The sequence below is a fragment of the Chaetura pelagica genome, unplaced genomic scaffold (genome assembly GCF_000747805.2).
Source record: "Chaetura pelagica isolate M959 unplaced genomic scaffold, ChaPel_1.0 scaffold55, whole genome shotgun sequence".
NCBI lineage: Eukaryota > Metazoa > Chordata > Aves > Apodiformes > Apodidae > Chaetura > Chaetura pelagica.
Window position 1 is genome coordinate 3,021,991 of NW_009953571.1, and position 20,723 is coordinate 3,042,713.

A 20,723-nucleotide genomic window follows, 5' to 3' on the forward strand; every position below is an offset into this window, starting at 1 on the left:
CCGGGCTGCCCACCTGCCGGGCTGCTCACCTGCCGGGCTGCCCACCTGCCGGGCTGCCCACCTGCCGGGCTGCCCACCTGCCAGGCTGCCACTGCCCTCGTGAGATTACCAGATAATTTGGTTATTAAAAGCTTGAGATCAAGCTTTTTAAAATTCCTTCCAAGCTCCTGTAAACCCAGTACACTGCACAACAAAATCCCTTTATCAACAAAACCAGAATCACTAAAATAAACCCAAAATGCAACCATAGCTATCGCCGCTATCCCAATGTTGGGTTTGGTTTTCTTAAAAGGTGCAAACCTGTGAAATACTTGATCCAATGTTTCATATCTATACTCTGCCCATTGTCAAGGAGTTGGGATTTCAGAAATGGATCTGTGTTTTCTTCTTCCCCCTGTTGATCTGAATATATGGAGCAAGCACAGCTGCTACATTAGGGAACAGCCCCTGGGAACACAGCCCAGGCTGTAGTTCAAGCCCCCCCCGATTTCTCCAAGTTAGCAAAATTAATAATTTGAAACAAAACCTTAGAGCTGCAGGACTGGGCCTCCAGTCTCGGTAGCATTTTGCAAATTCCCAGGTACAAAGGGCCACTGATCTCAAGGAAAGTTCTTCCCCCACACCCACGCACTGGATCTCCCTGGGCTAACCTGGGAAGCTGCTATAAAACTAAAAATCTAATTCTGTACCAATTTGCTCTTTAAGAAAGATAGAATGTGACTATGTAAACAAGGAGCATATGTAAAAGCAGCTTATATTTGATTGCATGGTAATGCAAAGAGATGGAAAAAGCCAGAGCTAAGGAGAATCACTTTCACCTCTGCCATCAGCAGCAACATTATGGGTCATACCTTGAAAATCCCTCCAATTCACATTCATTTTTTTCTCTTCAAATTAATAAAACTGAGAAAAGCAGCTAAAAATTAAGAAAATGAAGCTGTGGCTTCATTGCCATTGTCTCTGACTGCTGACAGCCTCATTCTTCAGTAAATCCTTGGAGTAGGGCCTGGCTGCCCTCCAATGCTTGAGCTCTTGAGCTCCCCTTGTTACTTCTCACTCCATACCCTGCTGCAGTCTCCTATAAGCCTTTTCCTGTTCTTCCTCTGATGTAATAGTTTCCAATTTAAATTTTATACTGTAAAGTTAAGCAGAGTTCAGCAGAAAACTGTGGAGCCCTCCCTGTCCCGTCATGGTAAGGGATGCCCAAGTGCTCGGGATGCAGCTGATGCTGGACAGCTCTCTGCTTCTCCCTTTCTCCCCTTCCCTTTGGATCAGCAGCTATTCCTGTTGCTTCTCCTATGCTGATCATTTCTGATGCATTCATACCAGGTATCAGGCAGGACCCTGCTGAAATCTACTCAACAGCCAGAGGCACACTGACTCCTGTTTCAACTTTGGTGACCCACGAGATGCAGAAAATGGAGTAGTGCACATGGGATAAAAGGGTTAGGTTCTGAATGTAGCTGTATAGACATACGCACGAATAATCCATGGTCTTCACAACACACACTTAATCCACCTCACCTACCTGCCAGCTCTGGCACACAACAAGGTGCATAGCCAGCTACAGTCTCAATAGTAGAGGTCCAAAGTAACTGCCAGGGTTTGCACTGCTATTTCTTTTTCACTGCTTCTTGCTTCACACCAACCTACACACTCAATTTCATACCAGCTTAGAGCATGTTACATCAAAAACTTATTCCACCCTCCTCCACTCCAATAACAGTACATCAGAGAGTATCAAAATCCTGTATTAGGCTTTATTCTTTTATATAAACATTAACATTTCTCAAACAGATTAGTTAAAAATACAGATTTAAACAAGAATTTTTGCAATTGCAATGAGTTATAAAAAACAACAGATTATTTTACAGATTGTTACAAGTGCTTTACAAAGGTGCAGAGTGAAGGCCAGTGGCAGGGGACCAACCTCAAGTGCAAAATGGACACGATACCCTCACCACGGGCATAGCGCTCAGATACACAGCCAAAAACAAAACCAAAAAACAAACAAACATGAGCCATGTGAACCTAGGCTCTTGGGATGCTCACCGGGCAAGCAACATAGACCCCTATGACAAAGAAGACTCATGAGACCAAGCTACCAGGATACTTAAAGGTTACATCTCTGAGATCAGCCATAAGATGTTGTTTCTTGGAAAATAAGGAACATGTGTTACAACAGCATAGTTCTCTTCTGTCAGATAAAATATTGCTGTAAATCCTAGAATACTTATGGATGTGGATACTTAAGAACTTGGGGCATAAATCCAGTGTGGATCTCACAGTGCCCAAAGTGAAGAAAGGATACAAGACCCAAGTGTCCTTCTAAAGCAGCTGGCACTCCTCATACATGAGGGACCTCCATTTCCCATGACCATCACTAAAACCTTGAGCAAGTTCCTTGGAAAGACTTTGGCAAAAGGAAGAAGACGCAAGTGGATCTGATTACACCCAATATTCCTGCAGCCCATGATCTGAGAGTTGTGCAGCCAATACCTTATTCAATGCCCACGTATTTCACTAGATGCAGTGTGTCCTCATTCTTTGGCTGATACATCTTCACAGCCACCATGGAACACATACAGCATGCTCCAAATTCTTGGAAGGTTTTGAGATCCTTTCACCACACCTACCTTGCCTAGGTACCAGTCCCTTCCACCTATCCTTCTTCTATTCCACGCCTAAAGATAAAATCTATGCTTTGATGTGTTTTGAACTGAAGTTTTCCAGCTGTTAGCAAATCAAAGGTGAAGTGAGCTGGCTGAGAACCTCCATGAGATAAAACTGTGATGTATTACATTTTAAAAATCCACTACTTAATGCCTGGTATCTTTCTGATGCACAAATGTTCCCTACCCAGAGGACCTCCCTGTTAGACAAAGGGCACTACAAATTAGAAGAATCCTTTTTCCAAAGGAGGGCCAGAATGAAAGGGCAGCTCTAGAGATGAAGTCTCAAAGAAATAACAGCTGCTTCTCTTGGAATTGCTGTAAAGGGCAGCACATACAAGAGATTTTAATTATAGGAAACCCAGTGAAACCCCTAGAACATCCACATTGACTTCCCTGAGCTCCTCAGATCCAGGTACACTGGTGACCCTGCAGAAGCCTTTTGAGCTGGGTTACTCTCAATAGAGAGGGTTTGGCAAGTTCCTGCAAATTCCTTTTCGTAATCAATGAGGGGAGAGGATCAGTGGGCAAGCCCTCAGGACATGCTTAGAGAAGGGAAAGACTCTGAAGAAAGAGGTGTCTGTGTGTGGGGGGAAGGTCTTCATTTCTACCGTTTTCAGATGTTTCATGCTATTCCTTTGGGATATGGGCACTACATTGAAACCAGCCCCCCCATCAGATCTACCCCAGCTGCCTCCTACACAGTCTCATGACAACACTGAAACCTCAGGCTCATCAATCCCTGCACTGCCTAGCCTAGAGTTCAGTGCTCTAGAGAGGGGAGGCTGGCTTCTTGTTAGCAAAGGCTGGGAGATGGCATTATGTCAGCATATCAGTGCCCTGGGAGCAGGTGGTCACTCATGCACGTCCCAGATTTCTGAGAGCAGGGGAGGGAGTTTCTTGTCCTGCAGCCGAAGGGCAAACACCTGTTCAGAGTGGACACTACTTAGTGTCCGAAGACTGACCAGCTTCATTAACATCCGTGGAAACATCAGGCGGTCCTGCAGAGCCAGACAAACAGACACTTGTTAGTAAATTCACACAACACTTTGCTCAAAACCAAGTTACCACACCAGATGGTGCACTGAAACCACAACCCTGACTTCCTCTAAACCAAAAGTTGCCCAGGAGGGAGCAGCGTAGAGGAACATGAATAGCACACCACATCCCAAAAGTCCAGACTTTCCCTGCTGACTGAACTATGGAACATGATATAGGACAGCAGGCTGCATCCTGCATCTACAGCTGCTACCAAACAGCTGCAGAAGGGAAGAGGATGACAGTACAGGCAGCCAGAGATCTGTCACAGACAGTACTGCAGGAACTTAAAACACAAAATCAGTTTGCATCATCACTGGGAATGTTCTGGTCAGGCACTTACATTTGGTCTGTTGATGCAAATATAAGAATGAAGGGCTTCCACATAGGTGTGCTGCAGTCTCTCCACCAGGGACTGGTCCTGTACATTTGGTCGGTCTGCCAAAAAGCAGGTTAGAAGTCAGCAAGTTGCCACAGGCACCTTCCCTGGATTTGACATCCCTGCCTAACCTCAGTCCCTTGGTATGGTCTCTCCCCAAAGCCTCATCTAGCATTCACCTGGCACAGCTGGGACAGTCATCCATGACTGCAGCAACTATATCAGTTTTCTGTAACTGTTCTTTCTCAGTCATGCCTACTGCACATGGTGAGTCTGATCTGACTCCTATAAAGGTGGAAGGTTAGCACTTTTAAGTGCTAACTAAATGCGTTTGGTCTCACATTCCTGTCCCAGCAAAGATGAGAAGCTCTGTCCATTCAGGAGGGAACGGGAAAGTCTCTCCAGCAGCTGAGGCATCTTTCAAGTCACAAGACAGGAAGCACAAGAGTAGAGGTGGCTTCTCTGCACAGGCCTGTCCTGGCCCAGAGCAACACTGGTCCTCGCAACTCTACCACTAGATGTCCCTCCAGCCGCGTGACCCGCACCACACCAGAGAGGTGCCAACTCCATTCAGGGAACAGTGAAAGAGCAGTTTCTAAATAAGGAAGATAAATGTTGGCTGATTTTTTTTTTATACGCTTTTCCAGCAATGGGGAATCTGATTTCCTCTGGAGGTGGCACTAGAAAATTCAGTACATAATTAATATCCTAAGCAGATGTAGCAACATGCTTCTTCATCACTAGACACTATACACCCTCTATTTATTACTCCTCTTCAGCTTGTGACCTTCCTTAACTTCACTTTCTCAGTCCTCTGACTCACTACTGCAGCTCTTCAGATCTCCTTGGCGTTTTACCTGCAGAGAAAATGTTGATGGCAATTAAAAGTGCATATTCAGCATCATTGAGCTGTAGCTCATTCATTCCCTTTGAGAACTCAAAGATGGGGTTAATGAACTCAAACTGCAGACCTGCAACAAACAGAAGAGAACAAGGTGAGGCAATGAAAATTGTCTCCTTTCTTTCCCTCCCTCTCACATAAAACCACTTCAGCAGGCCAGGGAGTGCAGAAGACAGGCAGGCAGGTACAAACCCACACTATGTTCCAAGTGTGGCTGAAACCTCCCTTTACATCCCACCATTACTGGTTAGCACCAGCAAGAGTGGCTGAGGGGTTCAGCTCTCAGTAAAATGATTCTGTTTCTGGGTTTTCTTAGAGCCTTAAATACCCCGCAGCACATCACTAGGCAACAGCTAAAGGAACACAACATCAACTATCAGTAAGTCCATCAAAATTCCAGTGTACATCTGCATTTTCCACTCTCATGCCATCACCTCCTTCAAACCCAGTAGCCCTCTTGCTTTCAAAGAAAACTTTAATCCCATGCTCCAGATTCATCTTAAGTCTGAGCTAAAAATATATAGTTCCAAGAAGTCTGAACTATGCTATTTCCTTCAGCTAAAAAGCTGGGAGAACTGAGGCAGAGCCTGACTTAGGCTTCCAATCACTTCCTTTGATCAACGCAGTCGGGCAGAAATACACAGATGTTTATTGTCATAACATAGAGAGGCCACTTTCAAATCACATCTCTTTGTGCTATGTGCTATACAATCATGCTGAAAACTTCAAGACTTTCCCCAAAAACAACATTCAAGTTTCTAATTTCCTGCAATACAACTGCATCAGAGATGGATGAACAAGAAAGAAGGAATCTTTCTAGCTGCCTGCTTTTTCCTTTCCTAATAATCTGAAGTAAAGGTCATAAGGAAGAGTGTCAAAGAAGAAAGTTGTATATAAAAGCCATCTCAAATATAAATGGTTAAATAGCTACCCAAGAAATTAAAAAAAAATTAAAAAATCACAGGAAGGATAGCCAAAGTCTTGTTTTCAGAAATGCTGAAGATACACACTTCCTGTTCCTTCATCTGAAATTACAGACACTCATTGCCTCCAGAGAAACAGACTTCAGAAATCACATCACCATAGACCATCACGTCCTGTGTGAATGACACATGTAAAGCACTCTCCTGGGATCTTCAGTGCACAGAATAGATTTCATATCAACTAAAATGTAATCACACTGAAGTCATCACTCAAAGCATGCACCCAGATTAGCAAGTGATACACTTGCAAAGGAGAGAAGACTGGTGTTTGATTCGTTGTGATGGCACTAATTAATTGTGTGATGGCACTAAGACCACACGTCCACATCAGATTGCTATCAGCAAGGAAGTTCCCACCAGCTTCCAGCCCTAGGTGCACTCTTATAACAAAGTTTTCATGCTATAAGTCCAAATCCTCAGAAGAAATCTCACACCTTAAAAAAAAAAAAATCCACATCAGATCGCTATCAGCAAGGAAGTTCCCACCACACATGTTAAAAGCAAAAAAGGTTTGTGGTGGTATTGGTCTGTTGCTGTTCAGCTTTAAGCCCCCACATCCTATTTCTAGTAGCCCAGATTAAGAAGGAAAACACAAGGCACAGGGAAGGAAGAAACACCTGTCTAATGCACCACCTGCTTTGGCGAAATCATCCCGATTATAGCTCAGGTCCTTAAGAAAGGTGATGCTCTCAATCTCTGGATTGTAGCGCCGAGATGTCTCCAACAACATCACCTGAAACCCGAAATGGATATACTTGGTATGAAAACAGGAAAGAACATTTCAACACTGATAATTTGCTGTGTTAGAGCACCTCTGGAATAAAAAAATAAAATTCAAGAAAAAGGCAAACAAAACCCCTTCAAGCAGTTTCTCTCAGAGAGCTTGAAAATTCCAAGGCAAATTCTGCAGTATTCTTTCCAGTGTCTGCTTCTGGGAAGGGGGAAATACTTGCTTACCACTACCAAGGCTCTTGCCTCACTCTCCTCCATGGCCCTTTTGCCAGCACAGCCTACCAGTGCAGAAATGGTCCCCTAGCTGAGGTTCTTCAGCATCCCATCCCAAAATAAGGGATGGTACCAGTTCTCCAGGTGGGTACCCCAAATTCTTTCATCTCTGCTAATACGTATTGTGGTGGAGCCAAACTCTCACCTCTATGGTAGATGTCTTCAACAAAGCGATCTGATCTTCCCTGGTGAGCTCCAGGAAGCCAGGTAGTTGCTTGGCAAAGTCCACAATTTCTTGTACAGAGATAATTGCAAGTTCTGTGAAGTGAGCAAAACGCTGCTGCCTTGCTTCACGGTTATTAGGGTCAGGAACTTGGGGCCACGGCTGCGGGAAAGTGAAGAGACAACAAATATACGTGAAAGGTGCAGCCAAGGCTCAAACATGAGAAGATGACGTGAAGAGAGAAGAAAAATGAGACACACTGCAACGTCAACCTTTGCTGTTCTTTACAGAACTTTAGCCCACAGATGCAAAGTCTAAAGTACCTCTGTTCTCCCGAATAATTTACCCACAACCCTAACTCTTCAAACATGACTTTTTCTTATTTTGAGTAAAACTGGTAGGGTTTTTACCGTCACTTTGAGTCTGTCTGTGAACGAGCGCTGGTTGCACTGCTGCTGAGCAGCCACAAGCTTTTTTATCATGGTCAACTGTTCAGGTGTCAGTTTGTGGGAAGGACTTGGTGGATTCGGAGGGTTCGGACGCACCACAACTGTCCGAGCCTGATCATCTTCCTGCTTCTTCAATTTCTTCAGTCGGATCTGTTCTTCAGACAGAACATCTAAATCAGAAACAGCCAGAGATCAATCATGAGATAGGAACATGCTGGAAACACCCCAATCACCAGGGAACATGCTGTGGATGGGAAGGCACAAATCACAGCTGCCTGTATCTGGTATCAGAGTACATACAACACAGACAGCAGGCAATTATTATTGCATTGACTTTTTTTCAATCATATTGTCAATCAAAGTGTTCACAAAGGACAGAAAGTCCCTTCAAGATGCCCTGTAGATCTCAGATAGACAATGCTGACTTTTCCCAGTTGAGCAATTCCCCAAAATAACAGGCTTGGGGAAGAATGACTGGAAAGCTGCCCAGCAGAGAAAGACCTCGGGGTGTAGATCAACAGCTGGCTGAGTATGAACCAGCAGTGTGCCCAGGTGGCCAAGAAGGCCAACAGCATCCTGACGTGTATCAGAAACAGTGTGGCCAGGAGGACGTGGGAAGTGATTGTGCCTCTGTACTTGGCACTGGTGAGGCTTCACTTTGAATACTGTGTTCAGTTTTGGGACCCTCACTACAAGAAGGACACCGAGTTGCTGGAGCATGTCCAGAGAAGGACAACAAAGATGATGAAGGGCCTGAAGAACAAGTCTTATGAGGAGCAGCTGAGAGAACTGGGGTTGTTTAGTCTGGGGAACAGGTGGCTGAGACCTTATGGCTCTCTACAGCTAACTGAAAGGAGGTTGTAGCAAGGTGGGGTTCAGTCTCTTCTCCCTACTAACAAGTGATAGGATGAGAGGAAATGAGCTCAAGTTGTGCCAGGGGAGGTCTAGATTGAATCTTAGAAAAAACTTCTTCACTTAAAAGGTAATTAAATACTGGACTAGGCTGCCCAGGGAGGTATCACCAGGTTGAATCACCATCCCTGGAGGTATTTAAAAGACCTGTAGATGTGGTGCTTAGGAACACTGGTTTAAGCACTAGACTCAGTAGAGTTAGGTTAATGGTTGGTAGTTAGGTTATGGCTGGACTCTGTGATCTTGAAGGTCTTTTCCAACCAGAACGATTCTGTAATTCTATGGAAATGTTAACCAATTCCAACAGGTGGTCTCTTCACATGCCATGATATGTCCATTGTGTACCATCTGATGTTGTGGCTTTTAAAAATATTGCTAAATTAACAGCTCGTGTCATTTCATCTTCCTCTTGAGGAGTCAGTGCTGAATGGAGTTTGAGAGTGAATGCCCATATGCAACAGACTGGTGAGCAGTAACGTACCACAAAATTAATAATGAAATAAAAGCATTGCATAAAATGTACTGAGGATTGCAAGTCCTTCAGGAGTAGGGCTAGAAGTCTTCTTCAGTTATCAAGTCAAAGGATATGCCATTTAGATGTAACAGTGTGAGGAATAAAACAACTCAGAGGCATGTGTTGTGAAAATTTGTATTGGACCAACTGCACATTTGCTAATTTAAATACAAAAACCTGTTAATGGCCTGTAACTAAGTTAACAGAAGAACTAACTGATTTTGATGTAGAGGAGGTTTGTTATATCTTTAAGTCAAAGTTGCAAAAACTATCTGGAAGCTGCATCCAAAAAAAACAAAACAACAATAGGAAACTACCAGATATACCTGGATTCAAATAGTATCTTCAAAAGAATCATCTTGTCAGTTAGTGATGAAGGAACAAAAAAGAAGAAAAGGGACTGATTGGAAAAGAAACCTTATCTTCAAGAACAAAGATTTTTTAAAAATAATGCTTCTTTGGCCATTTTTTATGTAGAGGTAATGAGAAAACATTGCTGCTACACAGGAAGGCAGGCCCCAAAACTGAACAAATATTTATGTGCATGTCTCAAAAGAATCATGTTGAACTTGAAGGATCTCTGCTCTGAAAGAGCATTCTGAAATGGACAGTTCATGGGACTGGAGGAAAAGACAAAGAACATAGCTCATTCAAGCTGAGAGTAATCTTTATCCCTGACTTCCAATACAGAGGATGTGTACACAGGTACACACACACACAAAAATTACAGTGATAACAACAAACATTCGATATAATTACCAAATTAAGGGAGATCTGTAAGATTAGAGAATGTTAGTCACAGTGTCAGCTTAAGAAGGGAAGTAACTCATCCAAGTGATTATAGTCAGTCACCTTGGCACTGAGATGCACACAAAATTTAAAGCTGAGTAACGTGTTACCAGGTATTACTGTATCTGGAAAACTGCCTATGTGCAAGCTACTACCCCATGCTAAATCCAAAGCAATCCAAGTTACTCAGTTTGGCATGAAGGATCTATGAAACCTCATGGTTCACACTGGCTTAAGGACAATAAACTGGCCATTAATAACTTTAGTCTGGAAATTAGAAGAATGTTTCCAGCAACTAGTGAGGGAAGTTCTAGAGTGACCTTCCAAGTGAAAGAGCTGGAGGAAAAGGTCCTCTGTTTTTATCAAGACTAATAAGGTAAATTTGCAGGGGGGATTACAGTGTCAACAAAAGTTCCCTAGCACTTGCTAATAAAAACCTGAAGATTCCTTTTAGCCTTATTTTCCTGACTTGTCTTCAACACAAGGCAATGAGTAAATGCAGACACACACTGAGGCTCTCTACTGTGTACCTGCAACAAAAGAATAGCAAGGTGGACAGCTACCCTTGACTGAAGCTCTCTACTATGTACCCGCAAAAGAATAGCAAGGTGGACAGCTACCCTTGCTATATAGCTTTTTTAATACATCTGTTTCGTAGCTCTCGGGAGCAGGGAGAAATGGGGCAAAGACAGCATCCACAAAGCTGATACAAACCAGTGTGACAAAGGTACTGATTACGTGTGTCATGTGTGCCATGTTTCACATTGAAAAACAACTGAACAGCATGTTTCCTTGGTGCAACTCAGTGGGACTCATTTTCAGCAAGGGTATTGCTATAAAGCGTTTCCAAAATACACTGTTATGGGTGCTGGATGTCAGAAAAAGAGACTTCACACAGATTTAACATTAAACAACCATCCATTTGGTCAGTCTTGACCAGCAACAGGGTGAAACTTGGATGCCTTGGCCAAGAAGAGCTGTTCCTGATATGTGAACAGGACCATTGCTGGATATTCAGAAACAGCAGCCTTATGGCTCATGTGAGAAAACCAGCAGAGTTCACTAATGGGAGCAGTGAGATCAGTTCTGCAAACACAGCTGCAGTACTGTGGTGCTGCCCTTGACCTCTGGCACGAGCTGACAGTATGAGGCAGAGGAAAGTGCCTGTTGTCTAAGAAGCACGGTGACCAGCCTTGAAAATCCTGATCACAAGACAGTCAGAAGCCCGAGTTTACTGATCCAGTTGACAGCACACTGAAGAATGTGTAAATCTTAGTCGCGAGCCTTTCTTCTGATGTCATACTCCACAAGTTCTTTCAGAATGGCATATTCAGGGAATACAGCAGGCCCGGGCTCTGGGTGTTGTTCCACTACCAGTCTCACCTCTCCACGTGATCCCTGCTAAGCTCTCGGCCACTGCCCGCACGCATTCCGCACTCGGCTCGCACGCGGCCCCCTGGCACTCCCTGCCCCTCTCCTGACGCCCCCGGCCCCAGCCCGGCGCCATTCCCAGCACTCACACTGCTCCCGCATGCCCGCCTCCTGGCACTTGCGCAGCCGGCACTCCTGGCACTTGCGCCGCATGTACATGTCCATCTCGCACTTGCCGCCGTTCTTGCAGACGTACTGCGCACCCTTGATGACGCTGCGGCGGAAGAAGCCCTTGCAGCCCTCGCAGCTCAGCACGTTGTAGTGGAAGCCGGAGGCCTTGTCTCCACACACGCTGCACACTTCATTTCCCAGCATCTTGGGGGCTGGGCCCTTCTTCCGCTTCAGGGGGGGATTTTCTACCAAAATGAACAGCGCCAAGGGAAAAAGAAAAGAAAAGAAAGCCCAGACGCATGAGGGAAGCCTGGTGTTTGCAGCTGACTGCCCCACTCCTTTACAGGAACTGATACCCCTGCTCAAACCCACTGTCTCCCAAACACACAGATGCAAAGAGCAAGTCTCCCGTTCCACAGACTCCCCTTCTGGGCAAGCACATCTTCTGCAACAAACCAACTGCTGACATAATGCAAACAGTTTCACCTCAGCTATACAAGGACATGTAGCTTCACTCTTTTTCCCCTCCAGAACAGGGTGAAAGAGCTAAAACACACTCAGGCCAGATGTTCTTCTGCATTTTTCATCAGCAGGAGTGACAGTTAAGTTAGCAATGTGAGAAAGAGCTGCAAAAGAGTTGAGCGGAAATCAAAGACTGTGCAGAAGTTAACTTTATTAAGAATTCAGCCCTAGTTCTTTTACTTCTGTCACTGCCACCTTCACACACAAAGAAAAGGAGAAATGGTTCAGCAGTCAAAACAGTGACAGAAAACCAGTGCTGAAACTGTGACCCTACAAAAAAGCAGACTGGATAGGCAACCCCTGTAACTGGGAACACTGTCAAGACAGGAGACAGCAACTTCGTGGAGTTCAGGGCAATACACAGGGAAGAAGAACACTGCACAAGCTCTGTGAATCTTTGGAAACTGAAGCCATAGTTTTTTCTTCAAGAAGAGTTCTCTACACTCCTAAAACTGAAGCACACTCATACTGACAGTTCATTTACTAAACCTTGTTGTTCTGTCTGAAACACAAGACCTTCACTAATGCCTCACAATTTGGTCTTGTGCAGCAGCTCCCTATTCAGTGTCATTCTGACAGATCTTAATCTTGTCTGTAGCTGTGCCTTTCCAAAGATGAAAACATCTTTGGTCTACTCCAATGTGTCTCACCTTAAGTGTTTCAGCCAAATGCTTCCTGTTGTCATTTGTGTATTCTCTCCCTAACAGCCATCTCTCCTTTAATTCCATTTAATTCTTGCCATGTTGACATCTGACATGGCCTTCTGCAGAGCTCATAGTGGAAGTATTTTTCTATATGTCAGATATTATATATTCTTCTATGGCAGCTGTTCATAAAAGATTATCAGCAGCATGTCTTGGTAAGTCTGCAGATTATGTTTAGATATTCCTGGAAAGCCTTTACACTGGAGTTAATTCATAGGGATTGGTTTGCAGGACAAGGCTGCTGCTTTTCCTGATCAGCACCAGGGTTACAATGGCATGTTTCATTTTTTTACATATGGTTCTTCTCACTATTCTGCTTGAGTTCCCAAAATGGTAAATAGTCTTAGGTCAGGCTCAGAATGTATTATTAGTGTTCTTCACTACGTATGGGTTTTCACAGTCTTAAGTATCTTGGTGTTGATTTTCAATCCCACGAACTTTGCAGAGGTCTGGAGGTCATTCCTTTCAGCCTGTACTTCTCATTGCAGATCGGACAGCAGCAAAATGTCACTCAAAAGGTTAAGTCTCTGATAGTACCCTCTCTTGTTCTACTGTATTTCTCTTCACACAATCTATTACCAGGAAGTAATGCCTACAGTTACTTCAAATTAGTTATTATGCCATTGCATATGTATTAAAAATTATGTTAATGTATTTCCGAGTAATCCAATTACTTCCACAAGATGAGTCTGTTTATCTTGTAGATTCTTTAGCTGTCTTTAAGACATTACAGAAATATCTGATTACCATGTTTTATTGAGACAGATAAGCTTATTCTTTGACTTGTGCAAATTATCTTCCATCTCTGAACACTAACCATTTTAGCTATATAGCTTATTATTGTAATTTTCTGTAGTCAAAGATAACACAGAAATAACGTGAGCTGTATCAAGCGTGACTACCATCTCTGTACATTTAGGTCTCATTAGGATCCTCCTTCTTTGATAGATTGCCTACTTCGTAACTTTTTCCACATTTTGTGGCTTTTTTTCTTTCATTTTTGTAAGGAATTTATCAATTGTTTTCTTTTCCTGTCCTCACATTTGTTTTATGGACTTCTATCAAATAATATTTCTTCAACTTTTAACTACTGTCTTTGTTTCTACTCTACAGATGAGCCTTCATTCAGTGTTCAGATCACCTTTTTATATCAGGTATTGTCCATTGCCTCACTGTTCAACAAATACCTTAATTTTGTCATATTTTCATTAAGTTGCTGATCCTCTGCTGGACACCTCACTTGAGCTTTCCTTTTTTTACTGTTAGACTTTTTACTACATCTTCTTACAGTTTAAAAGTGTAGGATTGTGTGTGTCAGCAGCAATTATAACTACAAAATCTCAGTGTTATTTCCTGATTCTCTTCTAACCTCAGAAATGCATACAGGAAACTTCTACTGTCTTTCCATTATATTAATCCATTTTATGAACTACATGAATTTACAGTGAGAGTGGTGCAACACTGGTACAGGTTGCCCAGGGAATCTGTGGATGCCTCATTCCTGGGACTCTTCAAGACCAGGGTGGATGAGGCTTTAAGCAACCTTGTATTGCTTAAAGGTGGCCCTGCCCATGGCGTGGGGGGGCTTGGAACTAGATGATCTTTAAGTTCTCTTCCAAAACAAACCATTCTATGAATGTGCAAGAACTTACTTCTCTGCACCACTTAACCCTCTTCGACTGTCACCTGTAGTAAAGCTTTATTGCTCATCAACTTTTGATACAGCTAACAAAATTAATATTTCAAAAGGTCAAATGTGAAATATTCAACTCATTTACCACCTGGATAAACCCAGTCATCTTCAACTATCAGCAAGTCATTCTTATTTTCAGACATGCTCTCTCAGTGCATCAAGCAGAGAAGAATGCACCCTACAATTTTGCAAAGTCTCACTTCTGCTTGCAGCTGAAAGAATGGAAAGTCTTTAGTTTGCATGGATTTCACAATAATTTTTCCATACCTGTATGCTCAGGGGGGTTCTCTGAGCCAGGGAAGACCGAAAGCCCTTCCTCCTCCATCTCAAATACACTTGCCACCCTCTTCCCATGATCTTGTGTGCTGAGTTGAGTGGGACCCATGGAGGCCACACAGGAAGGGCTCACGACAATCTCATCGCTGCAGCATTTTAAGTGCCAAGCAAAGGGCCGTAGGTGTCTCTAGCTCTTCAAGGTCTTTAGTTTCTCTCTGCTACTGCAAGTCAGAAAGGAAGTACCTGTGGAAAAAACACAGATGGAAAAGAGGCAAGAGTTCAACTACTGAGGCTATTCAATCCTGAAGTCTATTAACAACCTGCATCACAAGCAAGAATCAAGGTTTTGTTTCCTTATTTAAAAAAAAAAAGTCAATCGTCCCTTTTAATTATCCATGTTTATACTCTTGAAACACAACATTTTAACAAACTGTGGTAAAAGATTAGCACACCCAGGTGCAAAACTGTCTTTTTATTGCCAAAATATTTCATCAAAGCATGCCAAGTCTTCCTTCCTGCTAACACCACCAGGGGACTTCAGCCCTGACCTTTCCAAGTGTGTAAGAGGGAAATTACATACTTTACAACCAGTGGCATTTGTTAAATTTGTTTCCAGTAACAAATAGCTCACTGCTGCCAAGCTGCCCTGGATTTTGTGGCATGTACTGCACAGCACATAGAAAACTGTAAAAGGCCATTTTGATACAATTAATTAGCACAGACTACAAAACATTGAATTTTCCTATTAATATCAGTAGCCAAAGATCAATGATGTATCAGAGAGGAGGATGGCAAAATCCACTCCTCTCCTACAGCAGGAAATTTAATGCCAGCATCACAACTATGGGAATGACCATTATGCCATCCTCAGGAAATAGATTCACTACCAACTTTCTGAGGTCACCCTTTTCTGGAAATCATGTTGAAAAGCATCTTTACTACACAGCAATAACTCCACTACAGAGCCTGAACCTGGCAAGCAAATCCAATCACTTTTTTCAAAAAGCTTCACCTGCACAGAAAAAGGCTTTACTGGTTTGACTGCACAGACAAAGTGAAACTGATACAAACTGCTCATGTAAACACCCCTAATCTGACTGAACATGCATTTGATCAGCTGATCTTAACTCAGTGATTTACCAATGCAAGCTAAAGGGATTAACTGATTTAAAAAGCAACTACGTTAAAGGCCTGTACCTGTTTACCCTGAGTAATTGTGTTCAGGACTGGAAGCCTGCCACTCTTTGAAAAACAGATGACAGAAAGCTGTGCCCAGATGCAAAAGCATCAGATAAGCAGGGACATGCCTACAGTGCTGACTGGGGAGATGCAGACAACGACAGTCCCAAGTCCCTTCTTCCTTCCTGGGTATGTGGACCAGAACACGGAACTCTTCTTAGAATGCCAAAAGCAAAGATAAAAGCAATACTTCCACAAACCACCCCCTCCCAGTACTCTGGAACAGTAATGGAGTATAAATGCAGTCATACTGTCAAAGCCTGCTACACTCCTGCCATCTCCCATTACACTGTGGCAGATCATAGGTGCAGGTGTTAAAATCCACAGGGCATATTAATTCACATGACCTTTGTAAACACAGCCTCAGCCTGTATGAGGAATTCAGAGCTCACTCCCCTCTGGTGCATGCAGCCACTGAACCACTGAAGAAACAGACTACCTAGGATAAAAGAAGTGGCAACAAATATGAAACTCAAAGCCATAGAAAGGAAGAAATCCTACTGTGGGGGTCTACAATCTAACTGATGTGATTCGCAACCAATTCAAAGGACTCACAGTCCTCAAAGGAACGACATGGCTATCACAATCAACTCTTTTTAGAAGAAGCCTCTACAGTAAATCCTGCAGCAGTTGAAAACCTTGTGGAGAGGCACAGAGCAGCATATGGAGGTAGGAAGTTCAATGAAATAAAGCCAAACCCAACTTGTATTCCTAATTCCATATAAGTTCCTCACTGATGCCGATATCAGATGCCTCTGGACATGCTCAGGCATGAAATAAGAAAGCTAAGTGTACTGCCTCAGTGTATCTCCACATTCCTTTCAGCCAATCAAAACCAAGCAAAAGACTCACTCAAACATTAATCATTGTGCAGAATGAACCAATAGCAGCAGTACTGCAGTTAATTTTTCAAAGGAAGAGTTTGATCCCCAGCTGAGGAACTGAGTGACAATGCTCAGGCCCCACCACCTTCAGTACATGAACTCAGGGGTCCCAGGCACAACTGCAATTATTCCAGAAAGCAAAAGAAGAGAGTCCAGCTTGATGGGATTTCAAAACATATCATCCACACAGCCATGACTGACATTGCAAGTGTGAAACTTGCTGTCACAGCAGGACATCTGGAGCCCAAAGGGGAGTTTCTAAGAGACTGCAGACTTCCTGGCAATGTCTGAGAAGTCTGCAGTTACCAACAGGGAGGGGAGTACAAATCCATGTACACACCCAGGACATACTGAAGGGGAAGGCCTATCAGTCACTATCTTCATGCTGTAAAACCAATCCACAGATTCCTACTTTGTGTACCAGTCTCCAGCCTTCCCAAAACAGAACGGGCCAGATATGAGAGGCTTTTCTTTTCTCTGCTCCTAAAACACCACATTTTTAGTTTTGTAGATGCAGTAACAGTTGCAGGCTCTGGGAAGCTGAGCTAACTACAATTAGCAGTACTCTTGTAATGGTCTAGGCAATGTGGTAGTATTAGGCCATAGGCTGGACTCAATGGTCTTAAAGGTCTTCTCCAGACTTGGTGACTCTGTGATTCTGGTGCTAGGTAAAAAAAAAAACCCTAGCATTTTCCCTGCAGGCACACAAGTAAGAGGCTATTTGACTAGGCACGGGAGTTAGTTTTCATATAAGGGAAGGACTCATGAAGGAGAGGTTCCTGGAGGACTCTCTCCCATGGGAGGGACCCCGTGGGGAAGCAGGGAGGGACTGTAAGGAATCCTCCCTGAGGAGGAAGGAGCAGCAGGACCCCCCAGCCTGTGAATTGACTCTAAACCCCATCCCCTGTCCCCCTGTGCCATTGGGGGGGGGGAAGGAGGGAGAGAAATCGGGAACAAAGGGATTTGGGCCCGGGGAGAAGGGAGGGGTGGGGGTAACATATGCAAGACAACACAAAGAGCAGTGCTGTGTCCTGTGTGCATCTGATTAGCGTGAAATTACATTATTATTTTTTCCCAAGTTGAGTCTGTAACTGTAATCTGTGAGTGAAACCCTTTTTGTCCTTCGTCTTGAGCCACAAGCTTCTAGTTGGCCTTTGTCCTCCCGTGTAGGGAGGAGCTTAGTGAGCAGCCACACAACTGGTTCTTTGTTGTCAGGCCCAAACCATAACACTCAGGTATCAGAAGATGGCTGCAGATCTAAATGGATCTAAATGGCCAAGAAAAAAAATCTGTTGGGCTGAGATTTCACAGGACTCTACAGCACCAGCACAGAACCAAGCCTCTCAGGAGACACCACTGTTCCAATCCTTTCATAAGGGGCAACCAGTATTTTGTGACCTAATGTTCTTCCTATACCATCTCTGCTGTAGCAGCCAGAGCATTTTCACAAACCTTCCCAAGGAACTTGGTACTTGTAGCTGTATCAGAGAAACAATGGTTATTTCCAGTTCACGTTGGCTCATTTCTCTTCCTTCCCTCTGCATCATCACATTTCTCAGTAAATGCTGGAACAGCTAGTAGGTCTGTAAGTGGGGCAAAAGTACACATATAACAGGTTTTGATTAGGAAAAACTTGACAGAGACACTTGTACCCTTCAGGGCAGAAAGAATCCTATGCAAACCTGTCACTCTGAAAATTAAGTAATATTAAGTAATATTACCTGTGAAAACTGTTAAAACTCATAAGGAAAAAAAAATTTAGATTGTCAACGGGAGGGACAAACCATGAAAATCCAAGGTGTGCAAACCAGTGCAACAGGATAGCATGCAGAATAACTTTGAACAGTATGTTTACCAAAAATGGAAAGAACAGTTCTGTAACTCTCGGGGAACAGAGAATAGCTCTTTGCCCCTGCTGTTAATCCCTCTCTACAGAGAATTGCAGGGACACAGTTTGAAATCACATTATCCATTTTAATCCCTCAGAAGCAAAAAGACAACGACAAACCGGGAGGAGTTTGTAAGTCACTGTCCCTCGCAAGCTGATAAAAAAAACACCCAAAAACTACACCCTCCTGGTTGCTTTCATCTGCTGCTGACCTAAGCTTCAGCTGACCACGAGCAGCTGCCCAAGTGTGCAGCACTGGCTTGTGAGCTGCGCAAGTTGTTGCTGCCTCTGCCAGCTATGCAAAAGAGTCCTGCGCAGCCTATTCCTCAGGGATGGACAGCTGCATTCTGGTCTCTTGCCCCCCAGGTAAGCATCTTATTCCCACCTCTGCCTCTCTAGCTCTGAGTTTTAGAGGCCCACTCCCTCCTCTTTCTTTGGCTTTCACTCCTGCTGCTGACCCACAACTTCATTACCCATGTTTTTGCTGACTTCTGGCATAGCCCTTGCCCATGCATTTGTCTCTTCCTTTGAACTGGTGCAACCCTGAGACTGACTGGATTCTCACTCAGCTCTCATGGTGAAGACTTCCTTTAGCTTTAGCTTTGGTCTCAAAACACAGCACACTGTCTCCTACTCAGGTCAGGTATGGATGCCACGGGAAAGTTCAGAGAACAGCAGAAAAAGTGACTAACAACTGAACAGATTAAAATAAACAAATGTGTCACTTGGTTGAAAGAGTACTGGGAGGAGACCCAGGAAGGTGTAACAATGACGTACAGCAGCACAAAAGGTGTTATTCTGAAAGACACCAAGCCTAAAAGGAATAGAAGTAAACCAAGAAAGGGAAAGTCAAGCTATTACAGGAAAACACCCTAAAGGTGAGTTCTGGGAGACTGGAGGGCAGTGATACAATTCTCCTTCCAAAATTAGACCTTATATTACAATCAAAATGCAAAGAGGTCTGCAGACATTTCTGCATCTGAACCTAATACAACTTAGATGCTCTCAATCCACAGAATATGCTATTATAAACAAACACTGGCAGCAACAGAAGTTCCAAGCCAGTTCCAATTCCTACCTCAGGTAAGAAGAAATAAAGGACTAAAACAAAAAAAGTCCTTTCCATTGAACAAAGTGGTTTGCAAAGTGAATTAGGATCATAAGGCACAACTGTACTACTATACATAATGCAGTAATTCAGGGTAGAATCAGCTCAAAGTAACTCTGCTTTGCTCCACATTTAAAAAAACAAACAAAAAGAACACACTATCACCAACAAAAAAAACCAAAAACAACACAAAACACAACCATAACTCACTCCTTTTCTATGATCTTTAGAGAACAGGATTTCTTTCTTTCCTACATAGCTTGTGGATTCCCCCCAGACTGTACATCAGATGAAGACAGATGTGTCCACTCCCACCCAAGAACCTACAAGTTCTGCAAAAAATCTCCTCACCCTAACAGCAACTGTTTTGCAAGACGTCTGCTCTCCTGTTCACAGGCCTCATCCAGGAGATGTTCACTCCCATTATTCCTTGCCTGTCAAAGGCTGAGGTTTTGGTTTTGCCCTTGCCTTCACCTCTTGGTTTCTGCCTCATCAGAGACTGCCACATCCACAAAAGCAGCAAGAGGTAAACAGTGTATGTGTGACTGCTTTTAGGATGGGTAAGAACCTGAAACGGGCTGTGCCTTTCTGTTTCCCCCCTCCTTCTTTCCCAGCTGCCAGATGCCCTTGGTCCTGTAACTAAAAGGAGGAGAAAGGAGACGAGGTTACTGGAGTTCATTCACACTGCACACGGGCTGCTCTTGCCTCTTCCTGTTTGCATAGAACCCGGTCCCTCTGACAAAGGAAGAGGGAAAGCGACAGAGAGGGAGAGAGAGAGAGAGAAGATGGTGGTATGAGAGAATAAACTTTTTCCTATTTAATGAACCGGAAATTAGTAACGAGTGATATCAGGAGTGATGTGGCCACCTTGCTGCCATGAAATTCCTTTAAAGGCCATGGACACAAATTCCCTTGTACTCTAGAAAACGTAACAAGCCAGGTCTCGGTAACAAAGCTTTAGTCCTTTTGACCTCTTTGAGGCTTTCTACTGTGACCTCAGTTTTCATGCTTCTGGCTAACCCCAAGTATAACCACCTCAGAAATGGCAAAAACTAGGGCACA

At 43.6% G+C, this 20,723-nt stretch overlaps 1 protein-coding gene across 1 annotated transcript; it reads right to left on the reverse strand.

The window, feature by feature from the left end:
* Nucleotides 1-1,746: 1,746 nt before the first annotated feature.
* On the reverse strand, nucleotides 1,747-14,793 carry NR1H3 (nuclear receptor subfamily 1, group H, member 3). The gene is made up of 8 exons (XM_009999537.1): nucleotides 14,534-14,793; nucleotides 11,326-11,592; nucleotides 7,552-7,760; nucleotides 7,124-7,303; nucleotides 6,607-6,706; nucleotides 4,947-5,060; nucleotides 4,054-4,148; nucleotides 1,747-3,673 (listed from the first exon to the last, which is right to left on the reverse strand). The coding sequence occupies exons 1-8, from the start codon at nucleotides 14,649-14,651 to the stop codon at nucleotides 3,527-3,529; spliced, it is 1,230 nt and encodes a 409-aa protein (XP_009997839.1). The 5' UTR covers nucleotides 14,652-14,793; the 3' UTR covers nucleotides 1,747-3,526.
* Between the last annotated feature and the right edge of the window lie 5,930 nt (nucleotides 14,794-20,723).